This window comes from Crocodylus siamensis, chromosome 1 (assembly GCF_052110815.1).
Source record: "Crocodylus siamensis isolate JL-2025a chromosome 1, ASM5211081v1, whole genome shotgun sequence".
In the NCBI taxonomy this organism is placed as follows: Eukaryota; Metazoa; Chordata; order Crocodylia; family Crocodylidae; genus Crocodylus; species Crocodylus siamensis.
In genome coordinates, this window is record NC_143395.1 from 88,189,828 (window position 1) to 88,209,702 (window position 19,875).

The 19,875-nt window shown below is 44.3% G+C and overlaps 1 protein-coding gene across 3 annotated transcripts in view; it reads left to right on the plus strand.

Annotated features, from left to right (window-relative positions):
• The window catches only part of AFG1L (AFG1 like ATPase), a 127,257-nt gene that overhangs the window by 10,433 nt on the left and 96,949 nt on the right, over positions 1-19,875 (plus strand). For all 3 annotated transcript variants that reach the window (XR_016441157.1, XM_090037644.1, XM_090037652.1), the window contains exons 3-4: positions 12,740-12,791; positions 13,409-13,510. Coding sequence is in view for 2 of the 3 variants with exons in the window: in XM_090037644.1 (XP_089893770.1) it covers positions 12,740-12,791; positions 13,409-13,510 (154 nt within the window). In the remaining variant the exon portion in view is untranslated. The remainder of the gene's footprint in view (positions 1-12,739; positions 12,792-13,408; positions 13,511-19,875) is intronic.

Consider the following 19,875-nt stretch of genomic DNA (forward strand, 5'->3'; position numbering starts at 1 on the left):
ATGTTTGTAAAATAATTTAAAACAAAAAATGAGTGAACCTAAATTATTTCAATATCCATAACAGTGCCATAAATGAGTATGGTACTGCCTGAAGCAATTAAGTCCTCAACACTGACAAGTGCAAAGTGATACACCTGGGGAGGAACAACCGGCACCATACCTACAGGCTGGGGAACTCCCTTCTCATCAGTGCAGAGGCAGAAAAGGATCTTGGAGTCATCACTGACTCCAAGATGAACATGGACCAGCAGTGTGGGGATGCAGTCAGGAAGGCCAACCGCACTTTGTCATGCATCCACAGATGCATCTCGAGCAGGTCCAAGGAGGAGATCCTCCCCCTCTATGTGGCACCGGTCAGGCCGCAGCTGGAGTACTGCGTTCAGTTCTGGGCGCCACACTTCAAGAGGGATGTGGACAACATGGAGAGGGTCCAGAGGAGGGCCACTCATATGATCAGGGGGCAGCAGGGCAGGCCTTATGAGGAGAGGCTACAGGACCTGAATGTGTTCAGCCTCCACAAGAGAAGGCTGAGGGGGGAGCTAGTGGCCTGTTACAAACCAGTCATGGGGGGGATCAGCAGGTATTGGGGAAGTCTTTGTTCCCCCGAGCACTGCCAGGAGTGACCAGGAATAATGGTCACAAGCTGGTAGAGGGTAGATTTAGGCTAGATATCAGGAGGCGCTACTTCACTGTTAGGGCGGCTAGGATCTGGAACCAACTTCCAAGAGAAGTGGTGCTGGCCCGTACCCTGGGGGTCTTTAAGAGGAAGTTAGATGTACACCTTGCTGGGGTCATTTGACCCCAGTAATCCTTCCTGCCATGGCAGGGGGTCGGACTAGATGATCTACTCAGGTCCCGTCCGACCCTAGAAACTATGAAACTATAAGTCCTACAGTTAGGCAGTTGTAGACTATGATATATTTGAAACATTATGGGATAAAAATAAATAGAAGGTGAAAAGGAGAAGGTTTTGTAGGGCAAGAATTACACCAGTGAAAGGTTAGCGCAGTGCTTGTTACATCTGTAACAGGGTATAAAACCTTGGAGTATATGTGTGTGTTCCAGTGTACCTGTTGTATTCCTTGGGCCCCAAGCCCTGTCACTGCAGGTCACATTTTACCAGTCATGTGCCATTTAGGAAATAGCATCTGCGTCTCCTGCAGCTAGAGCAGAGGTTAGCAGGCAGGAGAAATACGTCATCAGAGAAAGACCTGGAAGAAGACTCTCTGCTCCTTTTGTGAGGAAGCAGGTGTCAGCTGGTGGTAAACCTCAGGTGGGGAGGATGATGAAGCCCTGAAAAGAGGGATGTAAAGATTACGAAGCAACAGGGACAAAAGGGCAAGACAAGACCCTGAAGATCACTTAGTGTATTTTGGCTTGTGTGGCTTTGAATCTTTGTTAAAGAGGGCTCTGAGGAGTTAACTGGTGCTCTGCAGGTGTTTGGAACATATCTTGACCTTTCCCAGCTGTTGGATCAGCCTATCCCTTCACAGTGCCTTGTTGCTTTCTTTGGGATTTATTTGAGAAAAAAACTGGTATATTATACATGTAGAGACTTTATTACTAGTTAATGTGTGTTGCCTGAAAATGTATGTCTCTGCTATTTTTGAGGTTTCTTTTGTAGGTGATATATGCCCAGGGATGGTAATTACCTTGAGGCCTTTGAAACGCACTGCTTTTGACTCTAAACATAAATATCTGAAAATCAGTTTTGGCTACTAGTAGAGAAAGGGAACATAGTTTTTGGGGGTATTTTTAAGAAAGACAATTGCGTGTTCAGGGGAAGCAAATATTCCAAATGTCTACTATTTCCAGTTAGTTGAGGGAAAACTGTTCCCTATTGAGCCACTTACTGACATTTCCATTTAGTTGTTCTCCTCTGTCATTCTGGAAAGGTTAGTCTCTTTGCTAATCACAGGAAAGGCAAAATAATTCACTCTAGTGACTTTAAAACAAACTATCAAATATTGTATCGGTGTATTTAATAAAATTGATGGCCATCTGAGAACACCTAAACATTGATTTTTCTGTTCTGAACTTAAAATATTAAAGTTGAAATATTATAGGCCTTTGGGAGACTTATTCCTTTCCAAGGGTACAGCATTTCTATTTATGTTAAACAAAAGCTTCTAAGAGTTATTAAGGCTCCCTTTTTTTGTAGGTAGGCTCATGATGATAATAGCAAACATATTTTTTCTTTATAAACTTGTCTTGTCAGACTTAAAATTTGCATGAGCTGTTCACCTTCCACTGAGCTTCCCAACAGGTGGCCACAGACCTATTTTTGAGTTTTCAGCTTCAGTGCATGCTGCCTGTGTCTCATCATCATCAGTTCTAAAGTCCCCATCCCTATCTTTTTTTTCCCAAGCCCTGTACATGCATTAGAAGAGAAGGAAGTGGGAAATACTGGGAAGGGAAGCTGGTTATTTGCCCTGCTTTGAGTTAGTTGGGCTTAGGGACCTAACTAAATCATGGCAGGATGAAGTGATTTTTCATGGCGTGCAGAACCAATTTTGCAGTCTTTTCATGGCAAGCCCTCCTTCACCACTGACTGTCCGTGGGTCCCTGATGGTCCCATGCCTCGTCATTGATTGGCCAAGAAGCCAGTTAGTCATCATTAGATTCCAGCATTGCACCTGGCGTCTTAAAAGCTGGCACCAAAACCCTTTTGCTTGTCTGACTGGTGCCTTCTCTAAGTCCACATCAGTAGCTCAGCCTCTCAGTAGCTCTCTCTCAAACCACGTGCTTTATGGCTGCAGGAATTGCAGTGCTTGTTTTCTGATATTTTTTTTTTTCCCCAGGCAATTCTATGCAAAATCACAGGAAATACCATTTTCTTGGCCATTTGTAGAAACCACTTTTTTCATGGTTTCCATGAAAATTGTAAAACCACAATTTAAATAGCTCTCTAGACATGCCTCTGTATCTTTTAAACATGCTGTCTTCTGTTTTTTCTTTCTTTTTTTGTTTTTATTAAAAAAATGCAGTGGGAAGAGCTGAGTCTTATTGGTCATGTTTATATTGCCTTCCCTCCAAGCCTGGAACTGCTACTGAGAAATAAAGCCCATCCACTTGCTCTTAATATGTATGCCCCATGCCCTGCAATTAGGCACTGTAGACAGGTGATGAGTAGCTGGGAGATTGTCCAGAAGCCTTGGAAGTACTGTTAAGAGAACTTTAGTTTCAATGCCTGACATTTATACCTAAGCTGTCTTAATGAGAATATCCTGAATGATTGTATATATGTAATTATCTCTTTAAGGGCTGTATAAATCTGGACCAGAATTTGAAGGTGCCAGGAGTGATGGGGGAAGCAAATCTGTTTTTCACAGAACAAAAATAATACACTGCTTAGAATATTGTACACAGTTCTAGCTTCTCTTTTTTCTGGTAAAACTAGTCTAGCTTTCAGGTGACAAACATTAAATAACAGGATGTGGTCATCATGGGGGACCTGAACTTTCCAGACATCTGCTGGGAAGAGCAGTCAGCCAGGTCTGACCATTCACATAGGTTCCTAGCCAGAATGCAGGACCTCCATCTAACCCAGGAGGTGCGCAGCCCCACCAGGGGAGACGCCTTGTTGGACCTGGTGCTGGCCATGGGCGATAACCTGGTGAGGGAGCTGCGGGTGCTCAACTACCTGGGCGACAGTATCATCATCTGCTGGAATTCATCCAGCGCAAGGTGGCAAAGGCCTACAGTAAGGCAGCAGCCCTAGATTTCAGGAGGGTGGACTTCAGTGAGCTAAGGAGGATAGTCGGGGAAGCACTGAGGTCCCGGAGGGGAGGGGAGCCAGGTGTTCAAGAAAAGTGGTTGCTCCTTAAGGAGATGATCCTCCAAGCCCAAAGGGAGGTAATCCCAACATGGATCAAAGGGAGCAGGAGGACACAAAAGCCCCCATGGCTTACCAAAAGCATCCGGGAATGTCTCCTATCTAAAAGGGAGGCGCACACCCAATGGAAGGGAGGGGCCATCACCAGGGAGGATTATACTGCAGTTGCTCGGGGATGTAGCGGGGGGCAGTCAGGAAGGCAAAGGCAGAGATGGAACTGGGACTAGCTTCCTGGATCAAGGAAAACAAGAAGTTCTTTTTTAAATACATTGGGGGCAAAAAGAAGGTTCCGGGTCATGTGGGGCCCCTACAGGACACGCTAGGAAATTTGGTCATCACACCAGACGACAAAGCCAACATATTTAACGATTTCTTTGCCTCCATTTTCCTGAGCAGGGACCGGAACAGTCACCCCCCCCATGGCTCCCCCTTAGATCCCAGGGGAGGCACACCTAGGCCAAGGGTCAGGGAGGAACTAGTTAGGTAACTTCTGGAAGGACTGGTTGTATTCAAATCAACAAGTCCGGACTATCTCCACCATTGAGCATTGAGGGAATTAGCTGAGGTCATTGTGGGACCCCGGCACGGCTTTACAAGCACCTGTGGTGCTCTGGTGTGGTGTCAGAAGACTGGAAGAGGGCCAACGTGGTTCCCATCTTCAAAAAGGGGAGGAGGGAGGATCTGGGAAACTATAGACCAGTTAGTCTTACCTCAATCCTGGGCAAGCTTTTTGAGAAAATTATTCTGGGACATATCCACGAGGGGCCAGCAGGGAAGATCATGCTTAGGAGCTATCAACACGGGTTCGTTAGTGGCAGGTCCTGTCAGACCAACCTGGTGGCCTTCTAGGACCAGATCACCAAATCCTGAGATACAGGGGTAGCGGTGGACATAGTCTTCCTGGACTTTCGGAAGGCCTTCGACACTGTCTCTCACCCCGTTCTCATTAAGAAACTGGGGGACTGTGGTGTCGACACCCACACAGTCAAATGGGTCGCCAACTGGCTGGAGGGCCGCACCCAGAGAGTCATGGTGGATGGGTCATTTTCGACTTGGAGGGATGTGGGCAGTGGGGTCCCCCAGGGCTCGGTCCTCGGGCCCGCACTGTTCAACATCTTCATCAGTGACTTGGACGAGGGGGTAAATAGAACCCTGTTCAAATTTGCTGACGACACTAAGATGTGGGGGGATGTGGGCACGCTAGAAGGGAGGAATAGGCTACAATCGGACCTAGACAGGTTACAAGGGTGGGCAGACAAGAATAGGATGAGATTCAACACTGACAAGTGCAAGGTGATGCACCTGGGGAGGAACAACCGGCACCATACCTACAGGCTGGGGAACTCCCTTCTCATCAGTGCAGAGGCAGAAAAGGATCTTGGAGTCATCATTGATGCCAAGATGAACATGGGCCAGCAGTGTGGGGATGCAGTCAGGAAGGCCAACCGCACCTTATCATGCATCCACAGATGCATCTCAAGCAGATCCAAGGAGGTGATCCTCCCCCTCTATGCAGCACTGGTCAGGCCGCAGCTGGAGTACTGCGTTCAGTTCTGGGCGGCGCACTTCAAGAGGGATGTGGACAACATGAAGAGGGTCCAGAGGAGGGCCACTTGCATGATCGGGGGAGTAGCAGGGCAGGCCCTGCAGGGAAAGGCTACGGGACCTGAATGTGTTCAGCCTCCACAAGAGAAGGCTGAGGGGGGATCTAGTGGCCTGTTACAAACTAGTCCAGAGGGGACCAGCAGGCATTGGGGAAGTCCCTGTTCCCCTGACCGCTACCAGGAGTGACCAGGAATAATGGTCACAAGCTGGCAGAAAGTAGATTTAGGCTAGATATCAGGAGGCGCTACTTCACTGTCAGGGCAGCTAGGATCTGGAACCAACTTCCATGTGAAGTGGTGCTGGCTCCTACCCTGGGGGTCTTTAAGAGGAGGTTAGATGTACACCTTGCTGGCGTCATTTGACCCCAGTACTCTTTCCTGCCATGGCAGGGGTCTGACTCAGTGATCTGCTCAGGTCTCTTCCGACCCTAGAAAGTATGTAACTATGAACACAATAGGGTTGTAGTTTGAGAGGGCTGACTGATCATCACATTAGTTGGCAATGGTGCCTATAGTCATGATTGCTACTTGATCATTGAGGGATAATATTCATTTCAGTAGGGATCATGTAACAGCACATTTCTTTATCTACTGCTGGTCAGATGCCCTCAGTTGTAGAATGTGTAGAATTCACTATTACATTTGTGGTGCTGACTACTAGTTCCTTTAAAACGCTTCTGTTTTTCAATTAGCATTACTTAAGTCTCAGGTTATGAGCAGATATCCATTGCTGGTGTTCCAGGGCAAGGCCTGAAAATGAACGCAGGAGAGGTACTGATAGTTTCTGTTGGGACATTGCAATGTGTGTATGAAAGGTTGTGCTAGGATATTGTCTTGGGACAACTGGCCCAATCTATTTTCCAGGCATCCCATGATGCACTGATTCTACCCCAGTCCTGGCCTCTCTTGAATTTGGGGTGGCTGGTGTAGCTCTGGTGGTAGAACTCTACTGCTTGGAGCTGATGGTCATAGGTGGTTGTGTTCAGCTAGTAATTCCCCAGCATCATGACTTGCCAACTATTCCATGTTCACCCAATGAAGGCAGCCTTGGAACTGGTTTCCAGCCAAACAGCTGCGCACACATTCACCCACCAGTGAAATCCAGTCACTTGGGGACATCCTCAGGCCTATCTACAACCCACTATGTCAAGATGAATTTGCTAAAGTTACAGTGAAAATAATATTAGCATACAAACCTTAGTATTATATATAATTTAAAAATCCTACTGCAGGTTTCCCCAAAAAAGCAATGTTAGCTTTAAACATAGCAGAAAATTAAAAAATGAGCGGTTTTAAAAATGTTATGCTCTCTTCCTCATGACATTTGCTAACAGTGAAGGATAATTCCTTGGATTAGCTGAAATGAATTTGAAGTTAGATACATTTATGTTTTTCAAAGCTAATAATCTTTGGTTTTGAGCAGTGATTTTACTGTATTTATTTAATTTTGTTCTTCAACTTTCAGAAAAGATGACCCTATGTGTTTATGTATTGTTAGATCTTGGAACTGAAGTTCAAGACCACAAATTTGTATACATGTTGCAGATCTCAAGTTTTGCAGCATAAACACCAATTTGGACATTTTAATGGTGGCTATATTTTAATTACTTGAGACAGCCTCGACTCCTGGTGAAACCATGTGTTGAAGTAGGGTACGAACAACTGCAGACCTGCCTCAGGGCCATGAAAATGTTTTCAGATACAGTTGCAACCAAAAGAAGATCTGAGAAGAGAGTGTGTGCCAGACCTACTCTCTAATAAAGGATATTCCCTAGTACGGGGTGGGAAGTTATTTTGGCTGGTGGGCCACTTAAGTTCTGGTGAGCTGTTGAGGGCCACACACACACCTTTAATAAGATACAGGTTTCCCTCGATTTATGCGGTACATGCGTTCCCAGAGAACAGTGCATAAATTGAATTTGCATAAAGTGAACCCACTTTACAATGTAATAAATAGGGATAGGTTCCCCTGGCGGTGAGGCTGGGACTAGGGAAGGGGTGGGGGGAGGAGTGCTGCTCCCAGGGCTGCACAAGAGTGCTGCTCCTGAGTGGGCTGCGAGTGGCTGCAGTGTGGAGCACTGGCCATGAGGTGGGCGAGGGTCTGCTTTTCCCCACACTCAGCACCAGAGCTCCTTCCCTGCTTGTGGTGCTCCCCTGCCCTCCCCCCGCCTTACCTGAGTTTCCTGCGCTGGGGCAGCCATAAGGAGCCACATGCTTCCAGGCCAAAAGCCCATACTGGGGCTTCTGGCTGGGGGGGCGGGGCTGGGCAGGCCTTGCTCTTGCAGGAGCCCGCCGGGGCTCCCCCTGGGTCCTACTGCCCCTGGCTTCTGTCATTTTTGACAGGGACCAAGGACAGATAAATATTTATTTTCTGAATTTTTTCAGGGGTCCTGCAGGCCAAATAGAATGGCCTCATGGGCTGGATCCAGCCTGTGGGCTACATTTTGCACACCCCTGGGCCAGGGTATGTGTGGACAAGCAGCGCCCTGGGTGGTGCAGGGTACAGCACTCACCCCACCTTGGCTGCGGTGACCCCAGGAGTGGCTGACACCAGCTGCCTGCACCAGGGCATGGTGCAACCCATACAGGCAGCTGGCACTGGCTGCTCCCGGAGCTGCTGCAGCAGGAGCTGGGGTGAGTGGGGGCAGGCAGAGCCCTGCGGGGTTTGGGGCACAGTGCAGCCCAGTAGCTACAGGTAGCTGGTGTCAAGCCTCAGCAACTCTCATCTGGGGCAACCTGTACCATGCTTCCACCCACACCTGCCCTGGCCCTGCTGCTGCTATAGTCCCCCAGGTACCACTCAGCTCCCCCCAACTCCAGCGGCTCCTTCTCCTCCTGCCCTTGCTGTGCCACTCCAGGTATGGGGGATGCTCCAACTAGCTGGATTCTGGCCCAGCACACGGGGCTCCAGCTCCTAGTTGCTTTCCACCTGCTTGGTCGCCTGCGGGTGGCTGCTCATCACAATGGGTGGGCAGAGCGGGTGGAAGGCAACCAGGAGCTGGAGCCCCGCATGCAGGAACAGGATCCACCTGGCTGAAGCTTCCTCCCCCTGCCCAGAGGGAGGCACAGCAGGAGGAGGTGGAGCTGTTGGAGGCTGGGGTGGGGAAGCGAAACAGCACATGGGCAGCTGCAGCTGCACTGGGAACAGCCTTGCTGAGAAGTTATGCATGCTGGCTGGGGCTGGGGCCAGTGGCCAGGAGTAGCCAGGGCTCGGCCCTATGCAGGGTGCTGCAAGGGCAGCTGCGGGCCAGATCCAATCAACTCATGGGTACTCACCTGTGGGCTGGATCCAATCAGTTGGCAGGCCAGATCCCTCAAGCCATATTTTACCTACCCTACCCCACCCTAATATCTAATCTCCTGCTACTATTTTCTTGAAACTAGAGACTTGCCTTCCAAATGTTGTATATTTGAACGAATAATTGGATATTGACAAATAGATTCTGACCTAAAATGGCTTAAACTTAGTTCTTAGCTTTCTTAGGAATAATTATCACTTCTTGTAATTTCCAAGATTGAAAATAAAAAGCAAGACCCATTGTTAAAATTGGGAAGAATGCGGGATTTTTTTGGCTTGAAGTGAAAGTTTCTATCAAAATGGTACTGGGGATGGAATAGAATAGTGATAAATAAAGGAAGGTTGGTTTTATTTGTTTGTTTTAACAGGAGAATATGAAGCTGGATGAAACTTACTAGTTGAAATACAATACAACGGAGTAAAGTACATGTAGAAACTTGGCAAAATAATAAAAATACAGATCTTCTGTATGTACCTATTTCAGTGATTCCTCACATGAAGCGGTGTAGTTGAATGTAATGTATTAATGAGATAATATCCAGATTATTCCAATTCATTTGTGTCAGGACTTAAGGAAACCACTGAGACTTCTCGGCAATATCCTGAATGCCCCTCTTGGGAGGGTTATCAGACTAGCTAAAGCCACAAATCTTTAGCTGTTTTTCTTGCAAGTGTGTTTGTGGCAAAAACTTACCTTCCTTAGATTACTTTGTTCCCTGGGAGCTGTTTTAGAATAAAAATGGAAGAAAATGCTGTGAAGTAGAAGCAACTGTGCATAGGGTTATACTAGTCTGACCAATAAAACCTTTCCCCTGTAGATGAGATATTAGAATGTGCAGTCCTCTCTCTCATTCATTATTTGAAGCTTCAAGTGCATTGGATGTTTAATAAACTCAACCTTATGGCTTTCCTTTTATAGGAGAAGTTCCTACATTTCTCTGGCTCCTGCAGGTTTCTATACTGTCTAGCTCAGATTCCTGTTTTGCCACACCCTCCACTGACTTTCATCAATATAATACAGAAGTTTGGCCTGGCAGCTAGCTCTGTCCTAAAGATATCCATCTAATGTTGCCAGTTCTCTCAATTGTATTGCAAGTTTCACAATCATAGGCTGCTGACAGATGTGAAAAAAGTCAGCTATTAGATAAAAGCACCAAAAAGCCCCGCTGAAGTGCCTGATCTATACAGACGTTGGGTGAGACATGTCAAACTGGGCATGCACTGTGCTTGGTGTGGACGTGTACTGAGCTTAAGTAAAATGCTGTTTTGGTTTTTTTCATGTCTGTAAACAGCCTTCGTGTTTTACTTATAGACCTTTTTAAGCTTCTGAAGATTATGGGAAGAAGTGTACATTTCATTCAGTAATAATTTCTTCCTTTACAATCACCAAAAAACCCCTTGGAAATATGACCAAAATAAAAAAGTTAATAAATCAAAATACTCAAAATAAATAAAACTTCAAATTATTATTTTTTAATTATGAGACTTTTAAGCTAATCTTGTGACTTTTGCATCCTGGCTTAGGACTTTTCCAAATTTGTGTTTGGCAGTACTCAAAAACTTCTGGTAATTTTTTTAAATGAAAAATATTCAAATTTTAAAAATATAACTCTTAGGTTTAAGAATCTTAAATAAACCATTTGCTATACTATTTGACAGGGTTTTCAAAGATGTATCCGAAATGTAATCCTTATGTTGTATTTCCTGGCAACTTCAGCTGAAAGAAAAAATTAATTCATTAGGATGTGAAAAGATTCTGATGTATTTTCTGCTAGTGTGTAGAGCTTGCCCCGGGACTAAATTTAAGTTCAGAGGCAATCACTGATTATTCACTGAGATTGTTTTAATAGTATCTGTCCATTTCCTCTCTCAATTCTGTATCATTTACCAAACGTATGTTGTTATAACGACAAATTCTTTGATCCCAAACATTAATTTGGACCTTCACGGAGTCCAGATAATCACAAGTCTTTCCTTTGGCCCAGAACATTTTCATGTTGACTTTCCAGAAATACCAGTTGTTAAATTAAGAGCAAAACATGCAGAATATCTTGTCAAAACACTGAATTTCAGGGAAATTCTAAGCAGCTGAGAGAGGCGCTTTGGAGCAGAAAAATTGCGTACAGTAGTTTGTGTTATTGTGTAGGTATCACTGCACATACCATGCATACCATACAGGTATATGTAATGCACCTGTTAGCCTTGCCTTTTTTAAGTTTCTTGGTGTGTATGTGTATATGAGTTTCAAAGCTGTAGAAACTGTGTTGCATTAGTAGATGTTTTTTATCTTTAAAAATAATGTATTTATTTCTCTGTGTGAAAAATGAAAAAAGACAAATTGTGATCAGTAATTTTAAATTTAATCTAGAGAAATTCTCTTTCTTTTTAAAAGATATGTTTTTGGTTCTGCATTTTTATACAAATATCCCTTTCTCCATTTCTTCTGTTTTTCTTTCTTAACTGTCCAACTTTGAGAGTTAGCAGTTGTATGGAGAGCAAGCCTTTTAAAGAAAACGGACACAGAAAAATGTTCATCAATTAAATTGTCGTGCTGTATTTTCAAAGCACTAGCAAATAGTTGCAGTCATCTCTGCTAATGGAACTGTTTCAGAACATCTGAAACCTTGTTGAAACTGCAGATTAGATTAATAAATTTTGAGTATCATATTAATGTAGCTCTAAATTAAATTTGTAAGTGGTTCTATTATAATTGTCAGCCTTGCATATTTGTGAGAGATATTGGTACTATAAAGGCATGTAAATCTAAGAAATGCATCTTGCTGGTTTTGGTCATGCATTATGTTTTCTTTTATATGTCTATTAATGACTGTTTTGCTAGAAAAAAAACACTGTTTTTTAATATAACACTGTATTTTGAAATGTGCTCTAGATTCAAGTTGTTTAGCAATTACACAGCTCCAAATGAGACCACAGGGTTGTAATTTTAATTTTCCTCTGTTCTTGCTTTGCTTTTATAGCTCTCAAATTGCAGCATTTTAAAATAGCCAAACAAGTACCCTTGTGAAATACAGTTGTGGATGTCAGTTTTAGTTTTGCAAATTGATTAGAATTTTTTAATGGTTCTTTTCTTTATAAACTATTTCTGCTTAAAGTTACATATTTGCAAATGTTTCTGCTCAGTTATTGAAAAAATTAAGTAAACTGAGACTCTTAAGATAAATGCAAACTATTTCACAAAGCCACCTATACAAAAGTATTTCCAGTTAGAAGTGAAATTCCAAAAATGAGCATTCAAAAGCAGTAGAGTGTGTGTCAAATACATGTAAGCAGAGACTGAAAACACTTCAACATTATGCATTCAAGATAAATGCATTTAACTAGATAAAATAGTGGTGAATAAAATACTTGCTTCCAAGTTGAATGATTTGTGGATAAACAGACATATTTCTAGCTGTTGTATTTCCATTGCTTTGAATGAAGTTTAAAGGAGCATAAGTTAGGCTCAGAGGTACTGGATGAAGAGATATGATGGAATATTCACCATTGCTACTCTACCTTCTTTTTACAATCACATCCTCAACATTGCTGCTGATCTGGAATATATACTTGCAAATACTGGTTCACCGTACAAAATCAATGTTCCTAAATTCTTTCCATTCTGTGTGCTCAAAGAGCTTGGTGGAAGAGTTTTTGATCATGAATTGAGTGAAGTTGCAGTAGTTTTGTATGTGATGTTAAATAGCATGTGCCAAGAACAATGGGCCACATTTCACATGAACCAGTTTTCAGGATTTTTGGCCCATTTTCACCTTTCAATCCACATGGATTCCATATCAGTTTTTGAGCTAGTAATTTATTAGAGGCATCATTTTTTTCAAATGAGTATAAAATAATACCATATCAATAATGTTTTATCAAAAATATTTTGCATTGTAGCCTTATTTAGTTCAATGCACCTGGTTTTCTTTCAGCCAGCAGTAGACTTAGATGTATTACATACTATATTTAAATAAAATGATGGTTTTTTCTCATGATTTGCAGCTGTTTGCAAAAAGAAAACCTCCAAAAGGCCTTTATGTCTATGGAGATGTTGGTAAGTTTCATCAGAGATTTCACTAAAAAGTTTTCTCTGTGTGTTTACTGAAGTTCTAAGGTATCATTTTTATGTTAAAGTTCATTTGTATAGCAAATGACTTGCATTTTATGAGCTTTTCAGGCTAGTTTTCTTTTAGAATATGAGATGGTTTTTAAATAGAGTTAGGAGTCTATGAGCAGTTACATTTTTGTTCATTAATTTATTTCTGATTTTGACATGGTATTGCCCAAATTAACCATATTATTAAATACTGATTGAGAGAGAAAAGAAAGGAAGAATGTATTCCAACTGTGCCAATATACCGCAAAAACACCCTTGCTCTTAAGGAAAATATGGAGGATATTTCATATGAAGACATACAGCCCCTTGTACAGGGCTTTGAGCCATTTGTGTACACCAATCAGTATGAAAAAATAAAAGTACAGCTGTTCTTCTAGCTATTTAAACATAAAATATAACCTCTTCCCAAACAAGCTGGTCTTGTACTGTTCTGCAGAAGAGCTACTTTCATTAGTTCAAAGCTATTGAACAATCATTATTGTAATCAGTACCTACTGTTGTTAAATTAACTACCTGTAGGGTGTGTTTGTGTTTTTGTTTTTTATTATTTGAAGGCACAGGAAAGACAATGGTGATGGACATATTTTATTCTCATCTGGAGGTAGAGAGGAAAAAGAGAGTCCATTTTCATGGTTTCATGCTAGATGTACACAAAAGTAAGTGCAAATTTTCGTATACTTACTGTGATTTATAAATGTCAAATCTATAAAGCAAACCTGTTTTCTTTTCATATGAGCCAGTTTGACTCTCTTTTAAAAAACTAATAAAAACAGGTTTTGGAAAGGATTTTCTCTTATTCCAGTGTAGATACTAGCAGCATGTTTGTTTAGGAATGCCTCCTCAAAAGATAATATAGTGCTGAGTATGTATGAAATTAGATGTATATTCTGTATTCATTTACTTGATATCCTTTATTTACCTAGTATGTTACACTAAATTCTATAGATTATTGATGCCAATAGTGAATTATATGTTGAATGTGATAATGTGATGCTGTTCCAAAAAAGCCAGATTTTATGTGTAAAATCAGAACTATAATTAACTATGTTTGGCCTCAGTTGGTGGCTTCATTTGAACATAATACTCCACAGTTCTAAAGAGAGGGAGAGAGAGAAAAAGGAGAGAAAATAAAACTAAGTTTGGGGGCGAGAGGAAAGAATGGAGACAGGGCTAGGGGGGAAGATATCTTCCACCTAGAGAATGTGACAAACAGAAACGTGTTTTACAGTTAGGTAAAGGAATGTTTTTAAGACTGAGATTGATTATTCCCAATGAGCACTTTAAAACCAGTTAAAAAAACAAACAAACAAAAAAACCTCAAAAGGCACTTCATTACTTGATTTATTTGATTTATTAAACCTTAGACTAGCCATTTTTCTAGTAGGGACAATTTAGAAATAATGAAATCAGTTCATTAAGCCTGGAGGAATATAGGCTAATGCTATCAAGGTCTGTATTTACCTTATTTAATAATCATGTTATTTCATTCATTGCTACCCTTGTTCTTTTGCTTTCCTTTCTCAACCCTGGATGGAAATGTTTCCAACCACAGCACCTTATGTTGTGAGGATCAGATCAGGTAACACAGCTGGTAACATAGGGCAATATAAATTTTACTTTTGTTGTTGTTGTCTGACCCCTCTCTCAGTTTCATGAGGTATTTTGTTTTCAGCAAGTAATCTGTACCCATATACCACTAAAAGAAAAACTCTTCAGAATATTAATAAAATATAGGCAGAAAGAGGTGGAAGGAGGGGGGGAAAAGTCAAAATGTATACAACATGAAATACCAAATAGTGAACTTAATCTCATCTGTTATTTCTTCTCTCTTTATTTCTAGAATATTTAAAAGGAAAAACCCTTGCTTGACTGTCCAACATGATATTGGATGCCCTTGCATAAGGCAAGAGAAAATCATTAGTGGGAAGTCTCAGGAGTCCTTTTAAGCATAAAAATATTTGAAGGGTTTAAACACTACTGAGGATGAGAGCTGTTTTAGAGAGGCAAAGCTGATGTCAACTAGGAATATGTTGATAAATATAGTAAAAGGAAATTCATCCTAAATATCAGGAAGCATCCGAACATTGTGGACTTATTTACAAGTAGGGGTGCACTGATAAGGATTTTTTTGGCTAGTGCTGATGGCTGATTATTAACCAGCCATATTGGCTGATACCAGTCAGCTTACTGATATGCAGCCCAGCAGCTTGGAGAGCAGTATCTGGCGAGTAAGTCTGTAGGGGGAAGGGGCATGGGGGGAAGCAGATCTAGACCCACGTGGTGAGGAAGGGAGTGGGGCTGAGGCAGGGACAGACACTGCCCAGCTGGGGCGGAGTGAGGGACAGAGCTGCAGGTGGCTCATCTGGCAAGGGGGCTTGTGAGGGGGGGCAGCTCCTGCTGCTGCGCACACCTCTGGCAAGGTATGGGGGGCATGTGCCCCCAGATTTGTGCATGGGGCAAAGGTGGGCTGTCCACTGTGGGTTGGGGCAGGAGGCTGTGCTTGGGGGAGGGAGGGTATGAGGTGGGCTACAGTTGCCCCAAAATTACCCATACCCCCTGTAGGCCCCCAACCTAGCACTGCCACCACCAGGCCCGAGTGCAGCCCTTGCACAGCCCCCAGCCCTGGGCCCATAGTGCACAGCCTGCCTTCACCCCACGCACAAATCCTGGGGACATATGCCCAGGGGTGCTCACAGCAGCAGGAGCTGCCCCCCAGATGAGCCACCCATGGCTCTTGTCCCGTGCTCTGCCCTGCCCAGCTGGGCAGCCCCTTCCTCTGCCCTTGACCCAGTCCCACTCCCTCCCCCCTTCACTGTGAGGGCCTGGATCTGTCCTCCCACACCCCTTTTCCCCCCTTCAAAGACTTACCAGTCAGATGCTGCTCTCCAAGCTGCCGGGGCTGCACTCCTGCCTGCATGCATGTTGCACGCACATGCACATGGCATTTGTCTGTGACTTTATCAGCCACATTGGCCAAAAAATGCCCATTGCTGATAAAGTCAATTTTTCTTTTATCAGTGCCGATAGAAATGGACCAGTATATCTGTGTACCTCTATTTACAAGTTTCAAGTTGGGGAACTGTATTAGAGTACCTTAGACAATGACTTACAAGTTCTTTGATTCCAGAATGCCGAACACTTGTAAAGAAATAATTCTCAGCCTCTTGAAGAATCACATCAAGTATCGTAACTCCAACATTATGCAAAGTTTTTATCATTATAAACAATTCCTATCAACTGTTTTTAGAAATCACAGGTCTGGGAGGGACTTTATGGTACCCATTACTTTGTACAGATGCAGGATTTGCTGTTCCTAAGGCAGTGGCTTTGAAACGACGGGCCCCAAGACCCCTCAGTGGTGTAGTGACACAGGCAGCAGCCAGGTAAAACGCCCTCTGTGCAGGGATGCAGTATGCCCATGCATCTCCTGCAGTAGGGGTGTCTGATAACCCTAAATCAGGCAGGAGAGCTGGTTAATGCTGCAGCCTTTCCATTTCCCATCAAGTTCCACGTGGAAACAGAGGCATATGAAACAGTTCCACATGTCTCTGTTTCTAGGAAATGCCATGTAGGTTAAAACCATCAGGGCAGCAGCATAAGCAAGCTCCCTCCTGCTTTAGAGTTATCAGAGAACCCTAATGCAGGAGGAGCATGCATGTACCAGAGCCCATTCCTGTCTGCCTATGCACAACATACATGGGGCAGTTTTACCAGTGACAGTTGTGACACCGAGTTGAGAATCACTGAGATAAGTTGAGCATAACAATGGTTCTTGGTTGGGAATACTGCCATGTTCAAATAAAGGTATGGAGGGGTGCCCTTACTCTGAAAAGGTTAAGAACTAGAGGTGCACTGATACATAAGACCCATATTGGATCAGCACTGATATAAGGAAAATTGACAGTATCAGCAGTTGGCTTTTTTTTTGGCTAATGTGGCTAATAATGTCTCTGATAAATGCCCCATGCATGTGCAGTTGCAGTGCAGCATGCAAGCAGCCAGGAACTCAGCCTGGCAGCATGGGGAGCAGTTGGGTTTGGCTGGTAAGTCTGTTGTGAGGGAAGGGGCGGGAGGGGGCAGATGGTGGCCCCTGTGGTGAGGGTGGGAGTGGGGCTGGGGCAGGTGTTGCACAGCTGGGGCAGGATACAGGACGGAGCTGTAAGCAGCTCGTCCAGGGGCCATGGGTGGGGGGGCGGGGGCGCAGCTCCCACTGCTGTATGCACCCTGGGAGGGCATGGGGGAAATGTGCCCTCGGATCTGCATGCAGGGCGAGGGTGGGCTGCTGCTGGGACTGGGAGCAGTGCTGGGTTCTTCCAAGTTGGGGGCAGGGTTAGACTGCACTTGGGGCAGGCGGAGGCACCAAGCGAAGGCTACGGGGAATTTTGGGGTGGCTGAAGCCCCCTGTAGTCCCTCTCCTGGTGTTGCCACCACCCACCCCGAGCCTAGCCCAGCCCAGCCCATCCCCTGCACCAGGAAGAGTCCAGTGCCACTCCTGGCCCCAGCCCACAGCGGCAGCCCACCCTTGCCGCACACACAGATTTGGGGGAACATGCCCCCCCATGTCCTTCTGGAATGCATGTAGCAGCATGAGACACCACCCTTCCTCCCCACCCCCTGTTTCCCCCTAACAAGCCACTCATGGCTGCATCCTAAGCTCTGCCCCACTCCCTCCCTCTCTGTGTGGCCTTGATCTATCCCCCATGCCCTTTCCCCCACAACAGACTTACTGCTGGATGCTGCTCTCCAAGCTGCCCGAATGCACGAAAGCAATTGGATTGATGTCGGCTGATGTGGCTCATTAAAAATAGGCCATCGGTATTGACCCAAAAAATCTGTATCAGTGCACCCCTATTAAGAACCACTATTCTAAAGCAGCCTAAACAGGTTCTTGTCCTCTTAGTAAACCTCCAAAAGCAAACCACCACAGATTTCCTATGGCAAGGGTTATCAACTGGGGGGGTAGGCATACCCCTGGGGATACTTTGAAAGATCCCAGGGGATACGCTGGGGCAGGTGGGGATGGAGCACTGCCACTGCTCATCACACCTCTGCTTTGCCCACCGGGGGTATACTTATTAAAAAAGGTTGAAAACTCTTGCCCTATTGTGACTTGTTCTCTTCTCCTCCTATTATTGCAGCTAGAAATTTTTTTTTGGAGTTTTGAGCTACTGTATTTACTTAAATATAAGATAACCCTGAATACAAGATGACCCCAAGAATTCAATTTTATACCTGGAAAATGTATACATTTGTTATAATTTTGCAGGTATAGAATTTAATTATTGCAGGTTTGCCTTGAATTTGTCCCCTCCCACTGCTACAGCAGGGAAAATAAAATTTTGAGGGTTAGGTGGCCAGTTTGTCCTCTGCTGCCTCCCCCCACAACTTCCTCCTGCAACCTCTTCCCCCTTACTGTCAGACCCTGCTCTCCCTTAAATGCATGGAAGTAAGGCGTAAAGCTGAAAACACTGACTTTGAAATGAACATGCCTGTAATAACTTACATATAGGCAAATTACTATGGGTACTATCCAGAATTAAGGTATTTTACCTTTTTGAAATTGCTGTGGGTTTTAGCACAGGTACTTCATAAAAGCACTTTTAAGCAGCACTTTTGTAGCTACTTATATATAGTACAAAATATACTTTTTTGCAAATATATATATATATATATTGCAGTACTTCTACGAAAACTGTCCTGTGGCTGCTATGGTTCACTTGACAGTCCAAAGCATATCATTGCCATTACGTCATACATCTTCCCATCACAATATCTGCACTGAGCACCTGCGCTCTTACATGTCCACACACCTGCATTTTCATCGCCATCACCCTTGCCAGTCACAAAGACACGCAACTTTTCCCTACACCCTAAGCTTACCCCGTCCTTCTCCTCCACCCCGTCTATTTCTTTCCCAGTCCTTTCAGTCATCACTGCCATTGTCACTTTCTTCTCTCTCCTCATCGCCGCTGCCACCACCATTGTCATCATTGTCATCACTTTCTTCATGGGTCACGCCCTTGAACAATCTTTGCCAGTTCATCCTCCTTTAGATGATCCCCACCACCTCTCCAACATCTTCCAGCACTTTCCTGTAGTACCCTTGCATCTTGCTTAGTCCCATTCTGACACAGGCCTCTATTGAGAGGTTTGTGCGCTCATATATGAAGAAGTTCCTGGACTTCCATAGGCATTTCTAAAGTAGGAAATGAACTGATTTAAGTAGGTCACCAGGGACCCCTTCTGTTTGGACAAGTGCCCAAAGAGCACCACTTCTCTGGTCAGGGTTTGGACCCTGTCACAATCTTGAGAACTGTATAAACACTTTCCTGCACACCCCTTTGACTAAAGGACACTACCACAGGAGGTGGTCAGTTGTTTCTGCTTTCCATGGGCAGGTTTTCCTGGAACAGTATAGTTGGTTTCTCTGTGATACTGGGAGTATGCAGTGGGCTACTTGCCATTTCATGTCTTTGTGCTCTTTTTGCAGGTCCTTGTGGATGACCCTCTCCCACGTGGCTTGGCAGGTGTCATTGGGGAGTAGGTCCATGGCTGACACCACATCCTGTTTCCTCACCACCTCCTGCATTTTTGTGGTGGTTCCTTAGGGTCATCAGGCCATCTATAGTGCATACTTGCTGCGGAACTGCTCCAGGGTTCTATAGAACCACGGCGGTTCCCAGGTAGCTAGGTGACAGCACACGTATCCTCCAACATCGTAGCATGTTACCAGAAAATTCTTCATGAAGCAGACTGTTTTAGGCTCTGCCCCAGTTACCAGTTTGCATATCTGGCTTATGTATTTGGCCGAGAGGAAAAGCATTATGTCTGGCTTTCCTCGGGCCCCTGTCCATTTAGCCTTGTACAAGGTTTTCCTCTTCACTCTCTCCAATCCAGAGCCCCAAAAGAAGATGCATATGGTCCTCTGGATTGTGTGGGCAATTTGTTCCAAGTTGGGGAAGACAAGGGCAACTTACAGAAGCACCAGTAGCAGCACTGCCTTCCTGAGTGCTATGTGCCC